At 46.0% G+C, this 23,576-nt stretch overlaps 1 protein-coding gene across 1 annotated transcript; it reads right to left on the bottom strand.

The window, feature by feature from the left end:
- Positions 1 to 774: 774 nt before the first annotated feature.
- LOC311145537 (1-phosphatidylinositol 4,5-bisphosphate phosphodiesterase beta-1-like) lies at positions 775 to 20,249 on the bottom strand (the record flags this gene model as incomplete). The annotated part of the gene is made up of 28 exons (XM_084181806.1): positions 775 to 1,014; positions 1,084 to 1,243; positions 1,368 to 1,584; positions 1,755 to 1,808; positions 1,967 to 2,105; positions 2,264 to 2,376; positions 2,573 to 2,677; positions 2,815 to 2,914; positions 3,181 to 3,345; positions 3,492 to 3,646; positions 3,760 to 3,884; positions 6,004 to 6,088; positions 6,731 to 6,830; positions 6,979 to 7,052; positions 7,228 to 7,414; positions 7,539 to 7,623; positions 7,718 to 7,800; positions 9,381 to 9,538; positions 13,659 to 13,805; positions 15,576 to 15,739; positions 15,899 to 15,999; positions 17,750 to 17,825; positions 18,091 to 18,144; positions 18,323 to 18,402; positions 18,493 to 18,633; positions 18,892 to 18,960; positions 19,374 to 19,451; positions 20,151 to 20,249. The coding sequence occupies 28 exons, from the start codon at positions 20,247 to 20,249 to the stop codon at positions 934 to 936; spliced, it is 3,195 nt and encodes a 1,064-aa protein (XP_084037932.1). The 3' UTR covers positions 775 to 933.
- Positions 20,250 to 23,576: the final 3,327 nt, after the last annotated feature.

Raw genomic sequence — 23,576 nt, forward strand, 5'->3', positions numbered from 1 at the left:
CATTCTCTCTCCTCCCTCTCGCCTTCTCTCTCTCTCTCTCACTCCCTTCGGTCCTCATCTAGTTCTTCCTCAGAGAGTGTGTCATGGGGGGTGGAGGGGCGGGGCATGACGTGACCTTTGACCCCTCCTTTTCTGTTCTGCAGGAAGTCCTGGATCTCCCCTGGCAACAGACGGAACTTCTCCTGGTACTCCGCCTCCACCGCACCCTGCAGCTGGGGTCAGAGGTCAGGGGTTAGAGTTAGGCGTTTGCAGTTTAGGTTAAGGGCTAGGGGTTAAAGGTTAGAGGTCATGGGTTAGTTGGTGTGTCACCTTTGGTTTTTCATCCAGAATCTGCTGCTGGATGCCTTTGTGCTGCTCCACCAGTCTCTCTTGGCGTTTTGTCTGGGCATCCTCCAGCTAGAGCAGAGAACAGAAAGGTTACCTTCAGTGATTGGACCACTCGATTCTGGAAGTACTATCACTTCACAGGAAAATAACAGTACTTGACGTCACGCCGCTGATTCGCCAACAAGAGTTTGGAGTGATGTCTGACCCCTAACCCTTCCATCCTTACCCTCTTGATGTTCTGTACCACTTCATTCACATATGATTTGTTGATCTCCAACTTCTCCCTGACAACAGAAGAAGAAATACAATCATACACATAGAAATACAGCCTCTCTCTCTGTCACACACACACATACGCATGCACACACACACACACACACACAAACAGAGTTCTCTCTTACTCTTCAGCCAAGTGCTTCTCTTTCGTCATTGCTTCTTTGATTTTCTCTGTTCTCCTCTTTTCCATTTTCTTTTTCAGGTCTTTCTTTTCTCTGCAACGGTGGAGCATCACAAATGATATCTTTTATAGAATTGTTTACAATTATATCTCTATAGTACACTCATTTTACATATCTGTTAAACTGACATCTCACAGTCATATCAAACTCACTTGTCACAGATGTCTTTTAATTTCTTCATCTGATTGTTCTGGCTTTCCTCAGTCACCGTAGTCAGTTTCTCCATCAGCTGCAATAGTGGTGAGTATTAGAATGTACAGTTATATCATATATTAATCTGTGTGTGTGTGTGTGTTACCTGTTTGATATGTTCTCTTTTGAGGTATTTCTCGCTGTAGTATTGTTCCTGCCTCAGCTCCAGTAGCTGTTGCTGTTGTTGTTCTCTCAGCTCCCCCAGTCGCCCCTCTCCCTCCTCATCAAAATGCTTCAGTTCAGCCTCCCCTCCGGGCGACAAACTTCTACAACATGCACGCACGCACACACACACACACAAAAGGGACATGAGTCAGGGTTAGGGACAACACACACATACACACACAATCCGAAACTCTACCATACTTCCCCACCCTCCACCCTACCTACCTTGTCTTACCATGTTGTTTAGTCTTCAGTAGAGCGTTGCGTCTGTGTGTGTGTTGGTTCTGAGCCTGGTTGTATTTGGTGGTATGTTCCTTCACCATCTCCAAAGTCTTCTTCTGGTGTCTCTTCACCACATCTTTCATCTCCCTGTAGTGTTTCTTCTGCTCCCGTATGATCAGCTTCTGTTGCCTGAGCTCCTCTAGTGTGGCTGCCTCCATATCTGAACAGGCAGAGACCACACAGTCGAGCACATAGACTACACACCACAGCCACACTGTCTTATACTGATCACACACCACCACACACAGCATTTACATTTAAGTCATTTAGCAGACGCTCTTATCCAGAGCGACTTACAAATTACAACCCCGCCCCCCTGATCCCTCTGACCTATCAGAACGCTCTGCACCATGTCTTCAGTCTTCAATGCTGGTTTGGCTGGTTCTGAAACAACAACAAAAACACTATGATTGGTTGGCGGCACAGAATTTAAACTGGAAAATTCATTCATGTCAATACATATGCAGTGACATTTTAGCATTCTTGGGTGTGACTTTAGCATATAGAAGTTAGTGGGTCAGGAGTCAGAAGTCAGGGGTTACCTGTGGCTGCAGGCTGGGGTGTGTTAGTAGGAGTCCTGGGTGTGACAGTAGGGCTGGGGCTGAGACCGTTCTCCAGAGGAGCAGGTCGTAGGTTCGCTTTTGGCTCAGCGGGCCCGGGCTGATCAGTATTAGCCTCAACCTTTATAACACAAAAACATCAACAACATTTAACATTACAATCAACACCAGCAACAACAGCAATGTAACAGTATTTCTAAATACATGTATATCAAGGAGAAACCGTTTTTACTGTCCATAACCCCCTATCGACCACAAAACCATAGTTCGACCACAAACCTCTTTGCTGGTCTCCTCCTCCCCTTCCTCCAGGGTGAGAGCAGCCAGCTGCTGGGAACGCTGCTCCAGGAGATTCACATACCGGATGGGGTTAGACAGCGCCTCGATCACATCTAAACACGAACACACACACACACTTTAGGGATTAGCCTTGATGCAATGTGGGCAAATTGAAAAAAAAGACTACTTCTCTGAGGCCAGATATTCCTGCCACACACGCACGTGTTCCTTACCACTGATCACTAAGCTGGTACTAAGCTTACATAGAGACCTTCAGGTCTAATAGGCATTGTCGTACACCAGACCTACCTGCAAAGGTGTCTGGGACATAGTCCTTAACTTCAATGTAGACAAACACAGCAGGCAGAATCAGAGACTGGTTCTTCTCATTCCTCAGGCCGATGTAGCGATAACCTGACACAGACAGAACACAGTTAATAACCTGAGGACAGGAGAGGACAACAGAGGACAATAAGGACTACAGAGAGAAAGAGACAACAAACTATTTGCAGAAGCAGTGTTTACTGTTTACAGGTAAATATAATGTTTACCTGGCCGTATGGCTGGCACAGGGATAATACGGTGACCTATGAACTTTCCTCCTTCCTCAAACGCAGCAATTCTCAGAGAGGCCAACGTCGGGAGAACCACCTGCAACAACACAATTAGACACAGTCACACATGGATATACTTTAATATTATACACAGTTATACAGTTAAAATAATACAGTTTTACACAGTTATACTGTTACACTTCAATATTATACGCTATCTATGATTATACAGTTTGCCTGAATCCTGACGATTTGAATTAGCTCCGTGAGCTAATGCCTTTAGCTCAGAGGGCTAACACAGTCCAGTCTTATGGCATTTAGGGGACCTGGGTTCAAACCCAGTCGGTCACACTGTTGTCTCACCTTCTTGAAGATGATTGGGTCCTCGTCCCAGACAGGGTTGATAGCGTTGCTTTGGGACGTCTTGGTCTTCAGGGCTTTTCTCCTGGTGTCCACAGGAAGACCAAACATGTCCAGCTCTACGTACACACCTACCTTCTTGTCGCTCAGAAACTGTCCTGATATTATCTGTAGGAGGGAGACCCTCAGTTTAAATGGGCTAATTTCATATCCACAGTTTAGTCTAAACTACAGTAACTGGTTCATTGGTTAACCTTGACAGACAGTGTGTTAGTTGGGTTATGGTTATGGTTAGAGTATTCTGTAACTTCTACCTTGATCTTGACTGTGTTGGCTACTATGCCATCCACGGTACTCTCAGCGAACGGGTCAAAGTGTTTGTCTGGTCGTCTCATGAACTCTGGTTTCAGTCTGTAGCCGCTCTTCCCATTGTACTCATACATGCCCAGGTTCAACTGCATAGACAGATCTGAGAGAGAGAGAGAGAGAGGGATAAAGAAAGAGAGAGAGACAGAAGTCAAGGGAAGGTCAGAGGTTAAGAGAGGTCAGGGGTTACAGGTCAAGTAGGCAGTGCTGCCTCACCTATAGTTTGGAAGTTGAGCGCCACCAGCTGGCAGCCAGCATTCCAGAAGAGTTGTGGCATGTAGTTGGAAGAGTCCACCCTCGTGCCTTTAGGATAGATACGACTCAACTGCTGCTTGTTATATCTGAGAGGACATGTTAAGGACGTTTACATGACATCACATTATAGTAAGAACACTCTTAGAACCAAAAAGGGCTCTTCGGCTGTCCCTTAGGAGAAACCTTTGAAGAACCCCTTTTGGTTCCAGGTAGAACCCTTTTGGTTCCCATGTAGAAGCCTTTCCACAGAGGCTTCTACAGTGGGGAGAACAAGTATTTGATACACTGCCGATTTTGCAGGTTTTCCTACTTACAAAGCATGTAGAGGTCTGTCATTTTTATCATAGGTACACTTCAACTGTGAGAGACGGAATCTAAAACAAAAATCCAGAAAATCACATTGTATGATTTTTAAGTAATTAATTTGCATTTTATTGCATGACATAAGTATTTGATACATCAGAAAAGCAGAACTTAATATTTGGTACAGAAACCTTTGTTTGCAATTACAGAGATCATATGTTTCCTGTAGGTCTTGACCAGGTTTGCACACACTGCAGCAGGGATTTTGGCCCACTCCTCCATACAGACCTTCTCCAGATCCTTCAGGTTTCGGGGCTGCCGCTGGGCAATACGGACTTTCAGCTCCCTCCAAAGATTTTCTATTGGGTTCAGGTCTGGAGACTGGCTAGGCCACTCCAGGACCTTGGGATGCTTCTTACGGAGCCACTCCTTAGTTGCCCTGGCTGTGTGTTTCGGGTCGTTGTCATGCTGGAAGACCCAGCCACGACCCATCTTCAATGTTCTTACTGAGGGAAGGAGGTTGTTGGCCAAGATCTCGCGATACATGGCCCCATCCATCCTCACCTCAATACGGTGCAGTCGTCCTGTCCCCTTTGCAGAAAAGCATCCCCAAAGAATGATGTTTCCACCTCCATGCTTCACGGTTGGGATGGTGTTCTTGGGGTTGTACTCATCCTTCTTCCTCCAAACACGGCGAGTGGAGTTTAGACCAAAAAGCTATATTTTTGTCTCATCAGACCACATGACCTTCTCCCATTCCTCCTCTGGATCATCCAGATGGTCATTGGCAAACATCAGATGGGCCTGGACATGCGCTGGCTTGAGCAGGGGGACCTTGCGTGCGCTGCAGGATTTTAATCCATGACGGCGTAGTGTGTTACTAATGGTTTTCTTTGAGACTGTGGTCCCAGCTCTCTTCAGGTCATTGACCAGGTCCTGCCGTGTAGTTCTGGGCTGATCCCTCACCTTCCTCATGATCATTGATGCCCCACGAGGTGAGATCAGCATGGAGCCCCAGACCGAGGGTGATTGACCGTCATCTTGAACTTCTTCAATTTTCTAATAATTGCGCCAACAGTTGTTGTCTTCTCACCAAGCTGCTTGCCTATTGTCCTGTAGCCCATCCCAGCCTTGTGCAGGTCTACAATTTTATAATAATAATAATAATAATATAATTTATCCCTGATGTCCTTACACAGCTCTCTGGTCTTGGCCATTGTGGAGAGGTTGGAGTCTGTTTGATTGAGTGTGTGGACAGGTGTCTTTTATACAGGTAACGAGTTCAAACAGGTGCAGTTAATACAGGTAATGAGTGGAGAACAGGAGGGCTTCTTAAAGAAAAACGAACAGGTCTGTGAGAGCCGGAATTCTTACTGGTTGGTAGGTGATCAAATACTTATGTCATGTAATAAAATGCAAATTAATTACTTAAAAATCATACAATGTGATTTTCTGGATTTTTGTTTTAGATTCCGTCTCTCACAGTTGAAGTGTACCTATGATAAAAATTACAGACCTCTACATGCTTTGTAAGTAGGAAAACCTGCAAAATCGGCAGTGTATCAAATACTTGTTCTCCCCACTGTACATGGAACCCAAAAGAGTTCTACCTGGAACCAAAAAGGGTTCTACCTGGAAACAAAAAGTGTTCTCCTATGGGAACAGCCGCATAATCCTTTTGGAACCCTTTTTCTAAGAGTGTAAAGTAGGGCCTGCATATTAGTCAACTGCTTTGATGAGACTTAACTGCAGCTAATCTTCAATGGAATTAGCTAAGATAGAGAGCAAAGCAAACCCTTGAGAGGAAAGTAATCAACCACACCACAAACTAATAATGAAGTGGAGTTAGGGTTCAGGGTTATGGTTGGGGTTATTTAGAGGGCAGCTGAATTTTAAGGATACTCCACAAACTCCACGGGCGACTTCGTGAGGTGCTCCAGAGCTTTAGTCTCCACAAATGATGACATTTGATAGCTACGATTAACCTCTGGGGAAAGAACATAATGGTTTATTACGCATTTGTGTGTTTATGCATTAATGTGTGTGTATACACTGAGTATACAAACCATTAAGAACACCTGCTCTTTCCATGACATGACCAAGTGAATCCAGGTGAAAGCTATGATCCCTTATTGATGTCACTTGTTAAATCCACTTCAATCAGTGTAGATGAAGGGGAGGAGACAGGTTCAAGAAGGATTATTAAGCCTTGAGACAATTGAGACATGGATTGTGTATGTGTGCCATTCAGAGGGTGAATGGGCAAGACAAAACATTTAAGTGCCTTTGAACAGGGTATGGTAGTAAGTGCCAGGCGCACTGGTTTGTGTCAAGAACTGCAACGCTGCTGTTTTTTTAAACGCTCAACAGTTTCCCGTGTGTATTAAGAATGGTCCACCACCCAAAGGACATCCAGCCAACTTGACACAACTGTGGGAAGCATTGGAGTCAACATCGGCCAGCATCCCTGTGGAACGCATTTGACACCTTGTAGAGTCCATGCCCTGACGAATTGAGGCTGTTCTGAGGGCAAAGGGGGGCAACTCAATATTAGGGGAGGGGGCAACTCAATATTAAATGTGTTCCTAATGTTTGGTATACTCAGTGTATATGCAGTGAGCCAGCATACTTTTGGACGCCTCAAAGGAGTTAAACTTGGTGGGCTGGACGTAGTTGACCAGAGTGGACATCTCCTCTGTGGCTACGGCCTCCCGCTCCTCTGCTGTCCCCTGGAGACAAAGCCATCACATAACAGGCAGCCGTGTTACCCTAACCCTAACCCTAACCCTGACCCTTCACCTCTAACCTACAGTACATCAGCAGTGTTAAAGGGTAACCAAGTAACTATGGTAGCAGAGTACAAGCTACTGAACTCACCTCATCTGATGTCTTCTTACAGTCATCGTCATCATCATCATCGTCATCATCATCGTCTTCAGCCTCTATTTCTCCTGAAAGAATGTTTACATTTTAATATACTCTAAAAGTTTGTTTCTTTTAGCCATCTCTTATAAAAGGCTTCTAGAGAGCCTCACCAGCAGTGATGATCGTGATGAAGATGATGAACATTATTATTATTATTGTCATCATATTTATACAATAGAGCACACTTGCAGACAGCCTCACCAGCTGTGATGTTGCTAGGAGACGAGGGTTCATCTGTTGCCTGTTCTGCTGCTACGCTCTGGTTGGTTGGCTGCTCTGCCAGTCTCTTGTTGCCATGGGCAGCCGAGGGCTTGTGGGATTTCTTGTTCTTGATGAGGATCTTACCCATCAGCTCCTGAGGACTTGGCAGGGGTACCCCAGACTCCAGCTAACACACACACACAGACACACACACCCATGCACAGGCAACGCACACACATATCAGTGTACATGCATGTGTGTGTGGGAGGGGGTGATGTGTGTGTGTGTGTGCATGTGTCCTAAAAACTTACAGGATATTTCTCCAGTGGGTCTATCAGTAGTGCATCTCCAAAAATCGACCTACAGTATTCTGCCATCTTGGCTTGTTGCTTTGGCCTGTTAGAATTAGAGGTCAGGGGTCAGAATTAAAGAGCAGTTCACCAAATATTTTCTAGTATATTCACCTATTAACCTCTATGTTTTCACTCACGAGTCCACATGGTTTTCGAAGGACAGGATGACAGGAAAAGGAGAGGTTTTAAAAGCACACTCAGCGATGGCCTCAATCACCTCCTGTAGAGTAAAAGGAGAAGTTATAATAGTTGGTTATTTTATTACACATATATACACTGAGTGTACAAAACATAGGTGTGTCAAGAACTGCAAAGCTTGAGTGTGTCAAGAACTGCAACGCTGCTGGGTTTTTCACGCTCAACAGTTTCCCGTGTTTCAAGAATAGTCCACCACCCAAAGGACATCCAGTCAATGGCGGCAGGCCAGTGGTCGAAAAAGGGTAATTGGTGAAAGAAGAAAAAGGAGGCTGACATGAATTGTGCAGAGCAATAGACGGGCTACAGTTAGTCAACTGACAGTCCAGTACAACATTGGTGACCAAAGACCCATAAAAGAATACACAACTAATTTAGCAGACGCTCTTCTCCAGAGCAACTTACAGTAGTGAGTGCATACATTTTCATTCTTTTTCACACTGGTCCACCGTGGGAATCGAACTCACAACATTGGCGTTGCAAGCACCATGCCCTACCAACTGAGCCACACATTGCCAATCAGGTGCATCCCTTCATGGCAGCAGTGTATCCATCTGTGAAATTATTTTTTTCAGCAGGATAATGCCCAATGCCACAAGGCTAGGATTGTCCAGGAATGGTTCCACGAACATGACAGTGAATTTAGCTTACTGCAGTGGCCTGCCAAGTCACCAGATCTCAATCCAGTTGAGCATCTGTGGGATGAGATTGAACAAGCTATTCAGAGTAGAGATCTACTACCAGCCAACTTGACACAACTGTGGGAAGCATTGGAGTCAACGTGGGCCAGCATCCTTGTGGGACGCTTTCGACACCTTGTAGATGCCATGCCATGACGAATTGAGGCTGTTCTGAGGTGGAAGGTGTTCCTAATGTTTTATACACTCAGTGTAAGTTTATACATTTTACATTTTAGTCATTTAGCAGACGCTCTTATCCAGAGCGACTTACAGTTAGTGAATACATTTTTTTTAAAATACTGGCCCCCCGTGGGAATCAAACCCACAACCCTGGCGTTGCAAACGCCATGCTCTATCAACTGAGCTACATCCCTGCCGGCCATTCCCTCCCCTACCCTGGACGACGCTGGGCCAATTGTGCGCCGCCCATGAGTCTCCCGGTCGCGGCCGGCTGCGACAGAGCCTGGATTCGAACCAGGATCTCTAGTGGCACAGTTAGCACTGCGATGCAGTGCCTTAGACCACTGCGCCACTCAGGAGTGGCCTTAGACCACTGCGCCACTCAGATATAGACTATATCTGAATTAAAAGGAACAGTTTTAGAAGGCGGCAGGTAGCTTAGTGGTTAAGAGCGTTGTGCCAGTAACCGAAAGGTCGCTGGTTCTAATCCCTGAGCCGACTAGGTGAAAAATCTGTCGATGTGCCCTTGAGCAAGGCACTTAACCCTAATTGCTCATGTAAGTCGCTAAATGACCAAAAAAAAAAAAAAAAAAAAGTAGCACAAGGACAAGGCAGAGACTAATGTAGCATTGACACAGACGAATGGAGTTAGCCTTGATGCTGGAGATTTCAGAGCGTGTGTGCGCGTGTGTGCGCGCGTGTGTGCGCGTGTGTGTGCGTGTGTGTGTGCGCAGCGTATGTGTACCTTAAAGCAGATCTCAGAGGTCATGGTGAAGCCGTGTGTGATGACTGGTTCCTCCTCTGCGGTCCGTCCTTTCCAACAGTCTAACTCCACACAGCGACAGCCTGCCAACATCACTTGACGGTACATCTCCACTGACGAACTACCTGCCAGCTGCCCCGCTAAACACACACATACACACACATTTATAAATATATACAGTGGGGAAAAAAAGTATTTAGTCAGCCACCAATTGTGCAAGTTCTCCCACTTAAAAAGATGAGAGAGGCCTGTAATTTTCATCATATGTACACGTCAACTATGACAGACAAAATGAGAAAAAAAAATCCAGAAAATCACATTGTAGGATTTTTAATGAATTTATTTGCAAATTATGGTGGAAAATAAGTATTTGGTCACCTACAAACAAGCAAGATTTCTGGCTCTCACAGACCTGTAACTTCTTCTTTAAGAGGCTCCTCTGTCCTCCACTCGTTACCTGTATTAATGGCACCTGTTTGAACTTGTTATCAGTATAAAAGACACCTGTCCACAACCTCAAACAGTCACACTCCAAACTCCACTATGGCCAAGACCAAAGAGCTGTCAAAGGACACCAGAAACAAAATTGTAGACCTGCACCAGGCTGGGAAGACTGAATCTGCAATAGGTAAGCAGCTTGGTTTGAAGAAATCAACTGTGGGAGCAATTATTAGGAAATGGAAGACATACAAGACCACTGATAATCTCCCTCGATCTGGGACTCCACGCAAGATCTCACCCTGTGGGGTCAAAATGATCACAAGAACGGTGAGCAAAAATCCCAGAACCACACGGGGGGACCTAGTGAATGACCTGCAGAGAGCTGGGACCAAAGTAACAAAGCCTACCATCAGTAACACACTACGCTGCCAGGGACTCAAATCCTGCAGTACCAGACGTGTCCCCCTGCTTAAGCCAGTACATGTCCAGGCCCGTCTGAAGTTTGCTAGAGTGCATTTGGATGATCCAGAAGAGGATTGGGAGAATGTCAGATGAAACCAAAATAGAACTTTTTGGTAAAAACTCAACTCGTCGTGTTTGGAGGACAAAGAATGCTGAGTTGCATCCAAAGAACACCATACCTACTGTGAAGCATGGGGGTGGAAACATCATGCTTTGGGGCTGTTTTTCTGCAAAGGGACCAGGACGACTGATCCGTGTAAAGGAAAGAATGAATGGGGCCATGTATCATGAGATTTTGAGTGAAAACCTCCTTCCATCAGCAAGGGCATTGAAGATGAAACGTGGCTGGGTCTTTCAGCATGACAATGATCCCAAACACACCGCCCGGGCAACGAAGGAGTGGCTTCGTAAGAAGCATTTCAAGGTCCTGGAGTGGCCTAGCCAGTCTCCAGATCTCAACCCCATAGAAAATCTTTGGCGGGAGTTGAAAGTCCGTATTGCCCAGCGACAGCCCCAAAACATCACTGCTCTAGAGGAGATCTGCATGGAGGAATGGGCCAAAATACCAGCAACAGTGTGTGAAAACCTTGTGAAGACTTACAGAAAACGTTTGACCTGTGTCATTGCCAACAAAGGGTATATAACAAAGTATTGAGAAACTTTTGTTATTGACCAAATACTTATTTTCCACCATAATTTGCAAATAAATTCATTAAAAATCCTACAATGTGATTTTCTGGATTTTTTTTCCTCATTTTCTCTGTCATAGTTGACGTGTACCTATGATGAAAATTACAGGCCTCTCTCATATTTTTAAGTGGGAGAACTTGCACAATTGGTGGCTGACTAAATACTTTTTTTCCCCACTGTATAGGCCTACACACAGATTAGATTGGCCATCAGTAGTGCGAGTCAATAAATAATAGGTGATGTGATGGTCAACTGTTTGTTCACCCACACCGCCCGCAATTGCTAATAACCCATCTGCAAACCGCCCGACTATATGTGAAAATCTGAGGCCCACACCCGACCCGTACCCGCTAATTTAGAAAATGCGCTTTAGGCTACAGTTAGAGACGGTTGAACAATTTTTTTGACAGGGGGTGCAGGATTTTCTGTTGTTGCCTGATTTACAGTGCATTCGGAAAGTATTTAGACCCCTTCACATTTCCACATTTTGGCACTGCTCATCACCTGGCCAATACCATCACTACGGTGAAGCATGGTGGTGGCAGCATCATGCTGTGGAGATGTTGTTCAGCAGCAGGGACTGGGAGACTAGTCAGGATCGAGGGAAAGATTAACAGAGAAAAGTACAGAGAGATCCTTGATGAAAATCTGCTCCAGAGAGCTCAGACTGGGGCGAAGGTTCACCTTCTAACAGTGCAACGACCCTAAACACACAGCCAAGACAACGCAGGAGTGGCTTCGGGACAAGTCTCTGAATGGCCTTGAGTGGCCCAGCCAGAGCCCGGACTTGAACCCGATCAAACATCTCTGGAGAGACCTGAAAACAGCTGTGCAGCGACGTTCCCCATCCAACCTGACAGAGCTTGAGAGGATCTGCAGAGAAGATTGTGAGAAACTCACCAAATACAGGTGTGCCAAGCTTGTAGCGTCATACCCAAGAAGACTTGAGGCTGTAATCGCTGCCAAAGGTGCTTCATAAAGTACTGAGTAAAGGGTCTGAATACTTATGTAAATGTGATATTTCAATTTTTAAAAATCTGTTTTTGCTTTGTCATTATGGGGTATTGTGTGCAGATTGATGAGGGGAAAAAAACGATGTAATCCGTTTTAGAATAAGGCTGTAACGTAACAAAATGTGGAAAAAGTCAAGGGGTCTGAATACTTTCCAAATGCACTGTAGATATGTTTCCGCTTATAATTTCCAACATTTTGGTAGGCTATTTGTTAGTCAACTTATCTATAATTAGATACATGCACCTTCTCTTCTGTCGTTATGTTGCCCTAGAAGACTAAATAAACCCTTGCTCACCAGAATAATGCCTTAAATCGATAGAATGAATGCTTCAATCTTGTTGACATCGTTAAAGTTTTTTTCTCTGTCATCTCTGCTTCTTTCGCGGAGCAAAGACATTTGGGGACCTGGGAGAAAATGCAATAACTCAACAACAACCAAAAACGGGAAAGATTTTATATGCAAAATGTCCAAATGACATCAGTTTGACCGGTCGTAAGGAAATAGAAAGCTGTGAAAACGACCCAACATGTTTCTGATAAGATTTCAGTTCGGCTTGGATGCATATTTTATGTGGAATAGCCTACTATCAGCTTTTAAGATGCTGCTAAAAATAGCACCTATACAGACAGTATCTAACTGTGCATTCGCATTCTCTCAAGATGCTGAAATAAATCAACCAGGTCACCCGTGATACAAGTCAGTATTCGACATCCATCCATGTCTGAGGACGTCGGGAGATGACGTGGAAACCGGCCACTAGGGGCAACATTAAGCACTGTTACCTTCAAGTAGGTTTTGGTTTTGCTAGGGCGTTGTGGACGGGAATGACGGATGGGCGTAAGCATCTGTCTCTGATTCCAAAAGCTGCAAATTGGAATCCAGCAATGCAAAGTTGTTTTTTATATTTTTGTTTTAAGCCTATCCTATACTTTAACCCTTACCTTAAACATTCGGAGTTCATGCCTAAACTTAACCTTAAACACTTGATGTTTGGAAAAACGTCAAAATGTGATGTTTCAGAAACATGAACATCTAATTCTGACTGTGAGAGCTGGTAGCAGACAGCAAATAACTTTTATTTCTCCACTTCTGTTCCCGTGTTGTTACTCTCAAATCTGTATAGCGCCTCACAATCATAACACATATCCGGCACTGCTATCATCCTCTTTTACCACTTCACCAAATCTTTCCCAAACATTACTTTTCCCTTCTCTTTATTTTAACTCTCCATTTCGCAGCCTTTCTTTTATTGAATTAAACTCAAGAGATTGACCTTTTTGCCTCTGTGGATCTACGTAAACTTTTTCTGACCGTTACCAAAAGCATTTGGCGATTGGCATGTAGGCTATTTGGCACGTGTAAAGTTAGGCCCTAAAGCGTAGGCTTACACACTAATGCAAGATAGCCTAAAATAATGAAAGAAAAACCTCAAAGTAGCCTATAGATATAAATGGCACAAGAATGATACATTTATGATACAGTACATTATGGATTTAAGGTATTGTTTTCTCTTTATTCAACCCACCCTCCACCCACCCACCCTTCAACCACACAATATTGCATGACCCTAAATCACTAGTGTGTGTGTGAGTGTGTGTGTGTGTGTGTGTGTGTGTGTGTGTGTGTGTGCCAATGGGCGTGCATGTGTGTACCTGTGAGGTAGGTGTTATGTGAGGAGTTGATGAAGTAGTGAGACAGAGGGAAGGTCATGTCTTCAGACTGGTCCAGCTTCTCAGGAGGAATCACTCCGTTCTCATCAGACACCAGGTACCTGCTGAGCCCCTCCAAGGTGATCAGGCCTACAGAACACACACACACACGCACACACAAACACACAATGGAGGGTTACAGTGCATTCGGAATGTATTCAGACCCCTTTACTTTTTCCACATTTTGTTATGTTACAGCCTTATTCTAAAATAGATTAAATAAATGAAAATCCTTACCAATCTACACACAATACCCTATAATGACAAAGCGAAAACAGAAATACCTTATTTACATAAGTATTCAGACCCTTTGCTATGAGACTCGAAATTGAGCTCAGGTGCATTCTGTTTCCATTGATCATCCTTGAGATGTTTCTACAACTTGATTGGAGTCCACCCGTGGTAAATTCAATTGATTGGACATGATTTGGAAAGGTACACACTTGTCTATATAAGGTCCCACAGTTGCATGTCAGAGCAAAAACCAAGCCATGAGGTCGAAGGAATTGTCCGTAGAGCTCCGAGACAGGATTGTGTCGAGGCACAGATCTGGGGAAGGATACCAAAACATTTTTGTGCCATTGAAGGTCCCCAAGACCACAGTGGCCTCCATCATTCTTAAATGGAAGAAGTTTGGAAACACCAAAACTCTTCCTAGAGCTGGCCGCCCGTCCAAACTGAGCAATCGGGGAAGAAGGGCCTTGGTCAGGGAGGTGACCAAGAGCCTGATGGTCACTCTGACAGAGCTCCAGAGTTCCTCTGTGGAGATTGGAGAACCTTCCAGAAGGACAACAATCTCTGCAGCACTCCACCAATCAGGCCTTTATGGCAGAGTGGCCAGACGGAAGCCACTCCTCAGTAAAAGACACATGACAGCCCGCTTGAAGTTTGCCAAAAGGCACCTAAAGGACTCTCAGACCATGAGAAACAAGATTATCTTGTCTGATGAACCCAAGATTGAACTCTTTGGCCTGAATGCCAAGCGTCAAGTCTGGAGGAAACCTGGAAACATCCCTGCGGTGAAGCATGGTGGTGGCAGCATCATGCTGGGGAGATGTTTTTCAGCGGCAGGGACTAGGAGACTAGTCAGGATAGAGGGAAAGATTATCGGAGCAAAGTACAGTGAGAACCTTGATGAAAACCTGCTCCAGAGCACTCAGGACCTCAGACTGGGGCGAAGGTTCACCTTCCAACAGTACAACGACCCTAAGCACACAGCCAAGACAACGCGGGAGTGGCTTCGGGACAAGTCTCTGAATGTGCTTGAGTGGGCCAGCCAGAGCCCGGACTTTAACCCGATCTAACATCTCTGGAGTGAGCTGAAAATAGCTGTGGAGCGACGCTCCCCATCCAACCTGACAGAGCTTGAGAGAATCTGCAGAGAAGAATGGGAGAAACTCCCCAAATACAGGTGTGCCAAGCTTGTAACGTCATAACTAAGAAGACTCAAGGTGCTTCAGCAAAGTACTGAGTAAAGGGTCTGAATACGTATGTAAATGTGATATTTCCGTTTGCAAAATTGTCTAAAAACCTGTTTTTGCTTTGTCATTATGGGGTATTGTGTGTAGATTGATGAAGGAAAAAAACAATTCAATCCATTTTAGAATAAGGTTGTAACGTAACAAATGTGGAAAAAGTCAAGGAGTCTGAATACTTTCCGAATGCACTTTATATACACAAAGACACTCATATCTCACACACACAAGTAGGCATACATGCATGCACGCAAGCTTACATCTAGGCACAAATGCATGCGCAAAAAACACACACGCACGCACACGCTCACACACACACACACACACACACACACACACACACACACACACACACACACACACACAGACAGACAGACACACACACCTTGTTTGAGCAGGCTGTGGTTGAGTTCGTATTTCTCCATCAGGGTCTGTGTCTGAGAGGGTCTGAGAGGAGGATACAGAATTTCATTCAGACGAGGATCTCTCTGCCTCTCATTAATGAACTCTGTCATCTGATCCATCGACAGGTAAGCACCCTTAGCACCTCTACAGAAAGAGAGAGAGACATAGTCAGCAATTAGTGACTGTACATACTGTTGAGAGAAGACTGAGCTGAGTTCTGGCCGAACAGCAGAGGTTGGAGAGGAAGGGTCAGAAAGGGTCAGGGTTTAGGGCTGGGTGCCAGGAGGTAGTATCAGTACTTACTGCTGAGAGAAGACTGAGCTGAGTTCTGGCCGAGGACAGAGATGGGAGAGGAAAGATCTGTAAACGTCAGGGTTGAAGTCCTCAAGGGGAATAGAGTCACTCTGCAGAGGAACACAAATACAGTGGCTTGCGAAAGTATTCACCCCCTTGGCATTTTTCCTATTTTGTTGCCTTACAACCTGGAATTAAAATGGATTTTTGGGGGGTTTGTATCATTTGATTTACACAACATGCCTACCACTTTGAAGATGCAAAATATGTTTTCTTGTGAAACAAACATTTTTTTTTTTTTTTATAAATCTTGAGCGTGCATAACTATTCACCCCCCCAAAGTAAATACTTTGTTGGCCACCTTTTGCAGCAATTACATCTGCAAGTCACTTGGGGTATGTCTCTATAAGCTTGGCACATCTAGCCACTGGGATTTCTGCCCATTCTTCAAGGCAAAACTGCTCCAGCTCCTTCAATTTGGATGGGTTCCGCTGGGGTACAGCAATCTTTAAGTCATAACACAGATTCTCAATTGGATTGAGGGCTTTGACTAGGCCATTCCAAGACATTTAAATGTTTCCCCTTAAACCACTCAAGTGTTGCTTTAGCAGTATGCTTAGGGTCATTGTCCTGCTGGAAGGTGAACCTCCGTCCCAGTCTCAAATCTCTGGAAGACTGAAACAGGTATCCCTCAAGAATTTCCCTGTATTTAGCGCCATCCATCATTCCTTCAATTCTGACCAGTTTCCCAGTCCCTGCCGATGAAAAACATCCCCACAGCATGATGCTGCCACCACCATGCTTCACTGTGAGGATGGTGTTCTCGGGGTGATGACAGGTGTTGGGTTTGCGCCAGACATAGCGTTTTCCTTGATGGCCAAAAAGCTCAATTTTAGTCTCATCTGACCAGAGTACCTTCTTCCATATGTTTGGGGATTCTCCCACATGCATTTTGGCGAACACCAAACGTGTTTGCTTATTTTTTTATTTAAGCAATGGTTTTTTCTGGCCACTCTTCCGTAAAGCCAAGCTCTGTGGAGTGTACGGCTTAAAGTGGTCCTATGGACAGGGTTATCTTTGGTCTCTTTGTTGCCTCTCTGATTAATGCCCTCCTTGCCTGGTCCGTGAGTTTTGGTGGGCAGCCCTCTCTTGGCAGGTTTGTTGTGGTGCCATATTCTTTAAATTTTTTAATAGTGGATTTAATAGTGCGCCGAGGTATGTTCAAAGTTTCTGATATTTTTTTGTGACCCAACTCTGATCTGTACTTCTCCACAACTTTGTCCCTGACCTGTTTGGAGAGCTCCTTGGTCTACATGGTGCCGCTTGCTTGGTGGTGCCCCTTGCTTAGTGGTGTTGCAGACTCTGGGGCCTTTCAGAACAGGTGTATATATACTGAGATTATGTGACAGATCATGTGACACTTAGATTGCACACAGGTGGACTTAATTTAACTAATTATGTGACTTCCGAAGCTAATTGGTTGCACCAGATCTTATTTAGGGGCTTCATAGCAAAGGGGGTGAATACATATGCACGCACCACTTTTCCGTTATTTATTTTTTTCATTTCATTTCACTTCACCAATTTAGACTATTTTGTGTATGTCCATTACATGAAATTCAAATAAAAATCCATTTAAATTACAGGTCGTAATACAACAAAACAGGAAAAACGCCAAGGGGGATGAATACTTTTGCAAGGCACTGTACCACTGAGATGATTCAGGTCTCAATAAGTTATCATTTAAACAGTTGGCCTTAGTGTGAGAGGAAAGAACTACCAGTTAAAATACCACCACTACCAGCTTTAATATTGTATAGTTTGTTATATTATATAGTATTCCATAGTCATAATGTATACCCGTCCAAATGGTAGGTTGCAGTGTTCCAAAGCCGTCTCCACCCTCTTTTTGTCTGCTGAGAACATGCGGACGATGCTGGATAAAAGGGGCAGGACATGCACAATATAAACCAATCACATCCCACAGGATTCACAGGAAGTTAATCAGCAGACACGGGAGTGACAATTAGTGTTCGAAGGGATGGGCTCTAAGCCTAGCGCTGCACAGATTCACTCATCTTGATCCCATAATGAGTGGTTATTTGGAATACCAGGTAATTATTATAGATCAGTGATTCTGCACGACACCTTGCTAAGGACGATCCCCTAAAATGATTGAGGAACCAATGGGATTCACTCACTTCTTCACTGGGATCCGCCCCTCTGAGTTTGGCTGCAGGGTCAGTCTGACATATCTGTTAGAGAAATATTAGGAAGAAGGGAGAGAGAGACTGAGGAATAAACACACCTCTGTCACACCAACATTTCCAGTGATTTCCATTGCTATCACAGATCTGTCTGGCTCCCGCATTTCTCTTTTAAGTGCCATAAAGATTGAATCAGCCCCAAAATTAATTTTCCTGATAGACTCACGCTTTCTCCAGACTGGTTTCTCTGTTCATGTTGTGACTCAGCAGGTTAGAGGCCAGAGAGAACAGCTCCTCAGCCCACTCCTATACAACACAGAGAGAGGGACAGTGTGTGAGTGTGTGTGTGCGTGTGCGTGTATATGTAATTGAATGTGTGTGTGTGTGTGTGTGTACCGTGGCCTCCTCCTCTTGCAGGGCCATGAAGTTGAGGTATGTGATGTTGACCATGTCCGGTCCTGTGACTATGGTCAACAAACGGTTCTCTATACGACCAACTAGGTTCCCCACATCAAGCAGCTCACGCAGCTTCGCCTCCTACGGAGGACAGAGGGTCAGAGGTTAGAGGTTAGAGGTCAAGGTCAAGTTCACAGGTTAGACCAGGGGTGTCCGCTCCAGTCCTCAAGGGCAAAATGTGTTTTCATGTCAACATGGTACATCATTGATCAGTGTTACTGATTAGTATTGCTGATTGGCTAGAGAATCAGACTATGAATCAAAGGCAATGAAGAAAACCAACAAGAGCCTGGTTTGACATGCCTGGGTCAAGAGTTAGAGGTCCTGGGGGTTAAGTACCTTTGGTGTTTTGGTGCTCTTCCCTGTTCTGGCATCCTTTATATGGGTGATGTCTAACAACTCTGTCTCCTGCAGGAGAGATAGAAGGGAGGGAGAAAGACAGAGAGAGAGAAAAGGATAGAGAGAAAGAGAGATAATTAGGGAGGGAGTAAAGACATGAGAGAAGGAGTGCGAGGGGTGTTAAAATATTCATCACTAACTCACTCTAAAACACGCACACACGCACACACGCACACACACACACACACACACCCACACACACACACACACACACACACACACACACACACACACACACACACACACACACACACACACACACACAGGGGGACTAAGCCCCAGCAGGAAGCAGTAGGAGTCCCAACGTGAGAGACAGCATGGCATCACCTCCACTTATCTCCTGTGTGTGTGTGTGTGTGTTTGTGTGTGTATGTGTGTATGTGTGTGTGTAAGGATGTGTGTGTGCATGTGCATGTGTGTACCTTGTTCTGGTCAGTCCAGTAAAGGAAGTATCCGTGTGGATCCACAGTCAGGGTGATGGGAGTCACTGTTGAGAGATCCTGACCACATGGAGACAGAGATTAGCACAGACACACACACACACACACACACACACTTGACATTGTTGGTTGTGATTATGCATGTAATGTGGTTGTGAATATGTTGTATTGTGGCTGCACTGTGTGTGTGTGTGTGTGTGTGTGTGTGTGTGTGTGTGTGTGTGTGTGTGTGTGTGTGTGTGTGTGTGTGTGTGTGTTTGTTTGAAGCTGAGTTGGGTTTGACTAAGGCGTTGCATAAGCATGAATCACTCTGGTCCCGAATTATCTCTCTACTAAGAAATATATACTGACACACACACTCTCTCTCTCTTTCTTTCTCTCTCTATCTCTCTCACTCTATCTACCCCTCTCTTTTATGTGGTGGAACATCTTGGCTAATCGAGGAGGGATTTTAACCATGGCAGTTACCATAGCAACATGCCAGCACATTTCTCTGTATCCTTGCTCTGTGCTTAAAACCTTCAACATATCAACACACACACTTGCAAACACGCACACACACACATACACACACTCACACTCACACACAGCAACCACATTACAACGTATTCGCAACCACATTACATGTGTAATCACAACCACATTACATGTGTAATCACAACCACAAACGTCAAGTGTGTGCACATTTTCATCTTAAATGTCTAGCGCTTATCATTCCTAAAAGGAGTGTTAACAACACAAGCACACACTGATACTCACATCGTCCCATTTCATGAAGCGGCTGCCATTCTGCAGAGTATCGGGGACGGTCGGGAGTTTGAGTTTCAGAGCATGTGTCCCTGGCTGAGCCCCTGCCATGACACACACACACACACACACACACCTTCAACCAGCAGCGCGGGAAGTCCTCTTTCCCTTTCCGTCTATAGTCTTTCTCCTCTCCTGTCTTGTTCTCCTCTTCTCTCCTCTTTAGTCAGTATACTGAGAGGGTTGGATGATAGTGATCTGGTATTTACATCACTGAAACAAGCTGCATATCCATCTACAATCAACGGTGTCCTTTGCCCTGTCTAGTCAGTTCTGTAGAATCAACAGTATACTGCTCTCTCCTCTCTTTAGTATAATGAGTCCTACTGTACCAGCTGACTGTCTCAGGGTTACTCTTCTAGTATCAGTGTCCTCTTGTATACCTAGTGTAAAACAGGATAATATAGTACTAGCTGTCCTGTTCTATCTGTCAGCTCACTCTCTGTGAGACAGAACTGCTACTGCCTCCACACACTGACTCACTCTGACATGCGTATGGAGCCTGCACGCCCACACAGACACACAGACACACACATACAGACACACACACACACACACACACACACACACACAGACACACACAGACACACACACAAAGAGAGAAGAGAGAGAGATAATATGAAACCAATGTAGACACCTTATTGGATCCGTAATCCAGAGGGTATGGGCTCACATGTGCAGGACCATACCATTGGATCATACATACCTGTACAGGTTTTCCAGCATGGTTGGTTGAAAGGGTTTGAATCCTAAACAGCTTGACCTGTGGTTGGTGCGCGTGTGTGTGTACAGGACTACTGCAGGAGCTATTTCAGCTCTAACTCTCCCACTCCATCCTCAAGTGGTGAAGAGTCCTGAGTGTGTGGGAGAGCTACAGCATTTATTTAGTTGATATGGTGTATGTATGGTTGATATTGTGTGTGTGGTTGATATGGTGTGTTTGATATTGTGTGTATGCGTGGGGGGATGGGGGGCAAGAAGCAGATGATATGAGTATATGGCTATAAGTGTCCATAAGAGTGAGGGAATGTGTGTGTGTGTACGTGCGTGTGTGCGTGTGTGTATGCATATAGAAACCAAAGGCTTATGCGTACCCTCTACTCTCATCCAGTACTAAATAAAGAATAGAGTTGTTACAATGTGGATGCAATGATGACTGGAGAAGAGTGTCACGTTCGTTGAAGGACGGGTCAGACCAAGGCGCAGCGTGATATGCGTACATGTTTATTTAAACTGAATAAACACACGACAAAACAAACAAAGGAAACGAAACGTGAAGTCCAAGGTAGCACACACAACATACCTTAACCGGAACAAGATCCCACAACTAGACTGTGCCAATAGGCTGCTTAAGTATGGTCCCCAATCAGAGACAACGAGCGATAGCTGCCTCTGATTGGGAACCACACCGGCCATCATAGATCCACACATGCTAGATATACAACATAGAATATATACAAACAAAGAATACACACACCCTGACTCAACATATAAGAGTCCCCTGAGTCAGGGCGTGACAGTACCCCCCCCCAAAGGTGCGGACTCCGACCGCACTACATAAACATAACAGGGTAGGGGCCGGGTGGGCATTCCGCCTCGGAGGCGGATCCGGCTCGGGGCGTGACGACCTCTCACTCTCCGCCTCCCTGTTGCGCCCCTGGTCTGGACCTCGGCGCGCTACTTCCCCTCTCCTTCCTCCCACGATACGCCAGGCCCTGTCTGGACCCTGGTGTGGGAGACCCCGAACCTGGAGAGGGGCTGACGTCATGGTCTGGACTGGAGCCGCTGACCGGAGCTGGACTGGACCCCGGTGGAGCGGACTGCTCTGGCTCCGGAGTGGCGCAGCTGACCGGAGCTGGATCAGGCACCGGTGGAGCCGACTGCTCTGGCTCCGGAGTGGAGCAGCTGACCGGAGCTGGATCAGGCACCGGTGGAGCGGACTGCTCTGGTTCTGGAGTGGAACAGCTGACCGGCACTGGATCAGGCACCGGTGGAGCGGACTGCTCTGGCTCCGGAGTGGAGCAGCTGACCGTTGGTGCGAGGAGCAGGAACAGGCCGTGCCGGGCTGGCGATGCGCACCACCGGCCTGGTAAGGAGCAGGAACAGGCCGGGCCGGGCTGGCGACGCGCACCACCGGCTTGGTGCGAGGAGCAGGAACAGGCCGGGCCGGGCTGGCAACGCGCACCACCGGCTTGGTGCGAGGAGCAGGAACAGGCCGGGCCGGGCTGGCGACGCGCACCACCGGCGACGCGCACCACCGGCCTGTTCCTGCTCCTTACCAGGCCGGTGGTGCGCATCGTGCATCGATGATGTCGTCCCCACAGTGACCGTACGTACATACCCCAACCAGAAGCCATGGATTACAGGAAACATCCGCACTGAGCTAAAGGGTAGAGCTGCCACTTTCAAGGAACGGGACTCTAACCCGGACGCTTATAAGAAATCCCGCTATGACCTCCGACGAACCATCAAACAGGCAAAGAGTCAATACAGGTCTAAGATTGAATCATACTACACTGGCTCTGACGCTCGTCGGATGTGGCAGGGCTTGAAAACTATTACAGACTACAAAGGGAAGCACAGCCGCGAGCTGCCCAGTGACACAAGCCTACCAGACGAGCTAAACCACTTCTATGCTCGCTTCGAGGCAAGCAACACTGAAGCATGCATGAGAGCACCAGCTGTTCCGGACGACTATGTGATCACGCTCTCCGTAGCCGATGTGAGTAAGACTTTTAAGCAGGTCAACATTCACAAGGCCGCAGGGCCAGACGGATTACCAGGACGTGTACTCCGAGCATGTGCTGACCAACTGGCAAGTGTCTTCACTGACATTTTCAACATGTCCCTGACTGAGTCTGTAATACCAACATGTTTCAAGCAGACCACCATAGTCCCCGTGCCCAAGAACTCTAAGATAACCTGCCTAAATGACTACCGACCCGTAGCACTGACGTCTGTAGCCATGAAGTGCTTTGAAAGACTGGTCATGGCTCACATCAACAGCATAATCCCAGAAACCCTAGACCCACTCCAATTTGCATACCGCCCCAACAGATCCACAGATGATGCAATCTCTATCGCACTCCACACTGCCCTTTCCCACCTGGACAAGAGGAACACCTACGTGAGAATGCTATTCATTGACTACAGCTCAGCATTCAACACCATAGTGCCCTCAAAGCTCATCACTAAGCTAAGGATCCTGGGACTAAACACCTCCCTCTGCAACTGGATCCTGGACTTCCTGACGGGCCGCCCCCAGGTGGTAAGGGTAGGTAACAACACATCTGCCACACTGATCCTCAACACGGGGGCCCCTCAGGGGTGCGTGCTCAGTCCCCTCCTGTACTCTCTGTTCACCCATGACTGCATGGC

Source organism: Coregonus lavaretus (genome assembly GCF_964263955.1).
Source record: "Coregonus lavaretus genome assembly, chromosome: 18".
In the NCBI taxonomy this organism is placed as follows: Eukaryota; Metazoa; Chordata; class Actinopteri; order Salmoniformes; family Salmonidae; genus Coregonus; species Coregonus lavaretus.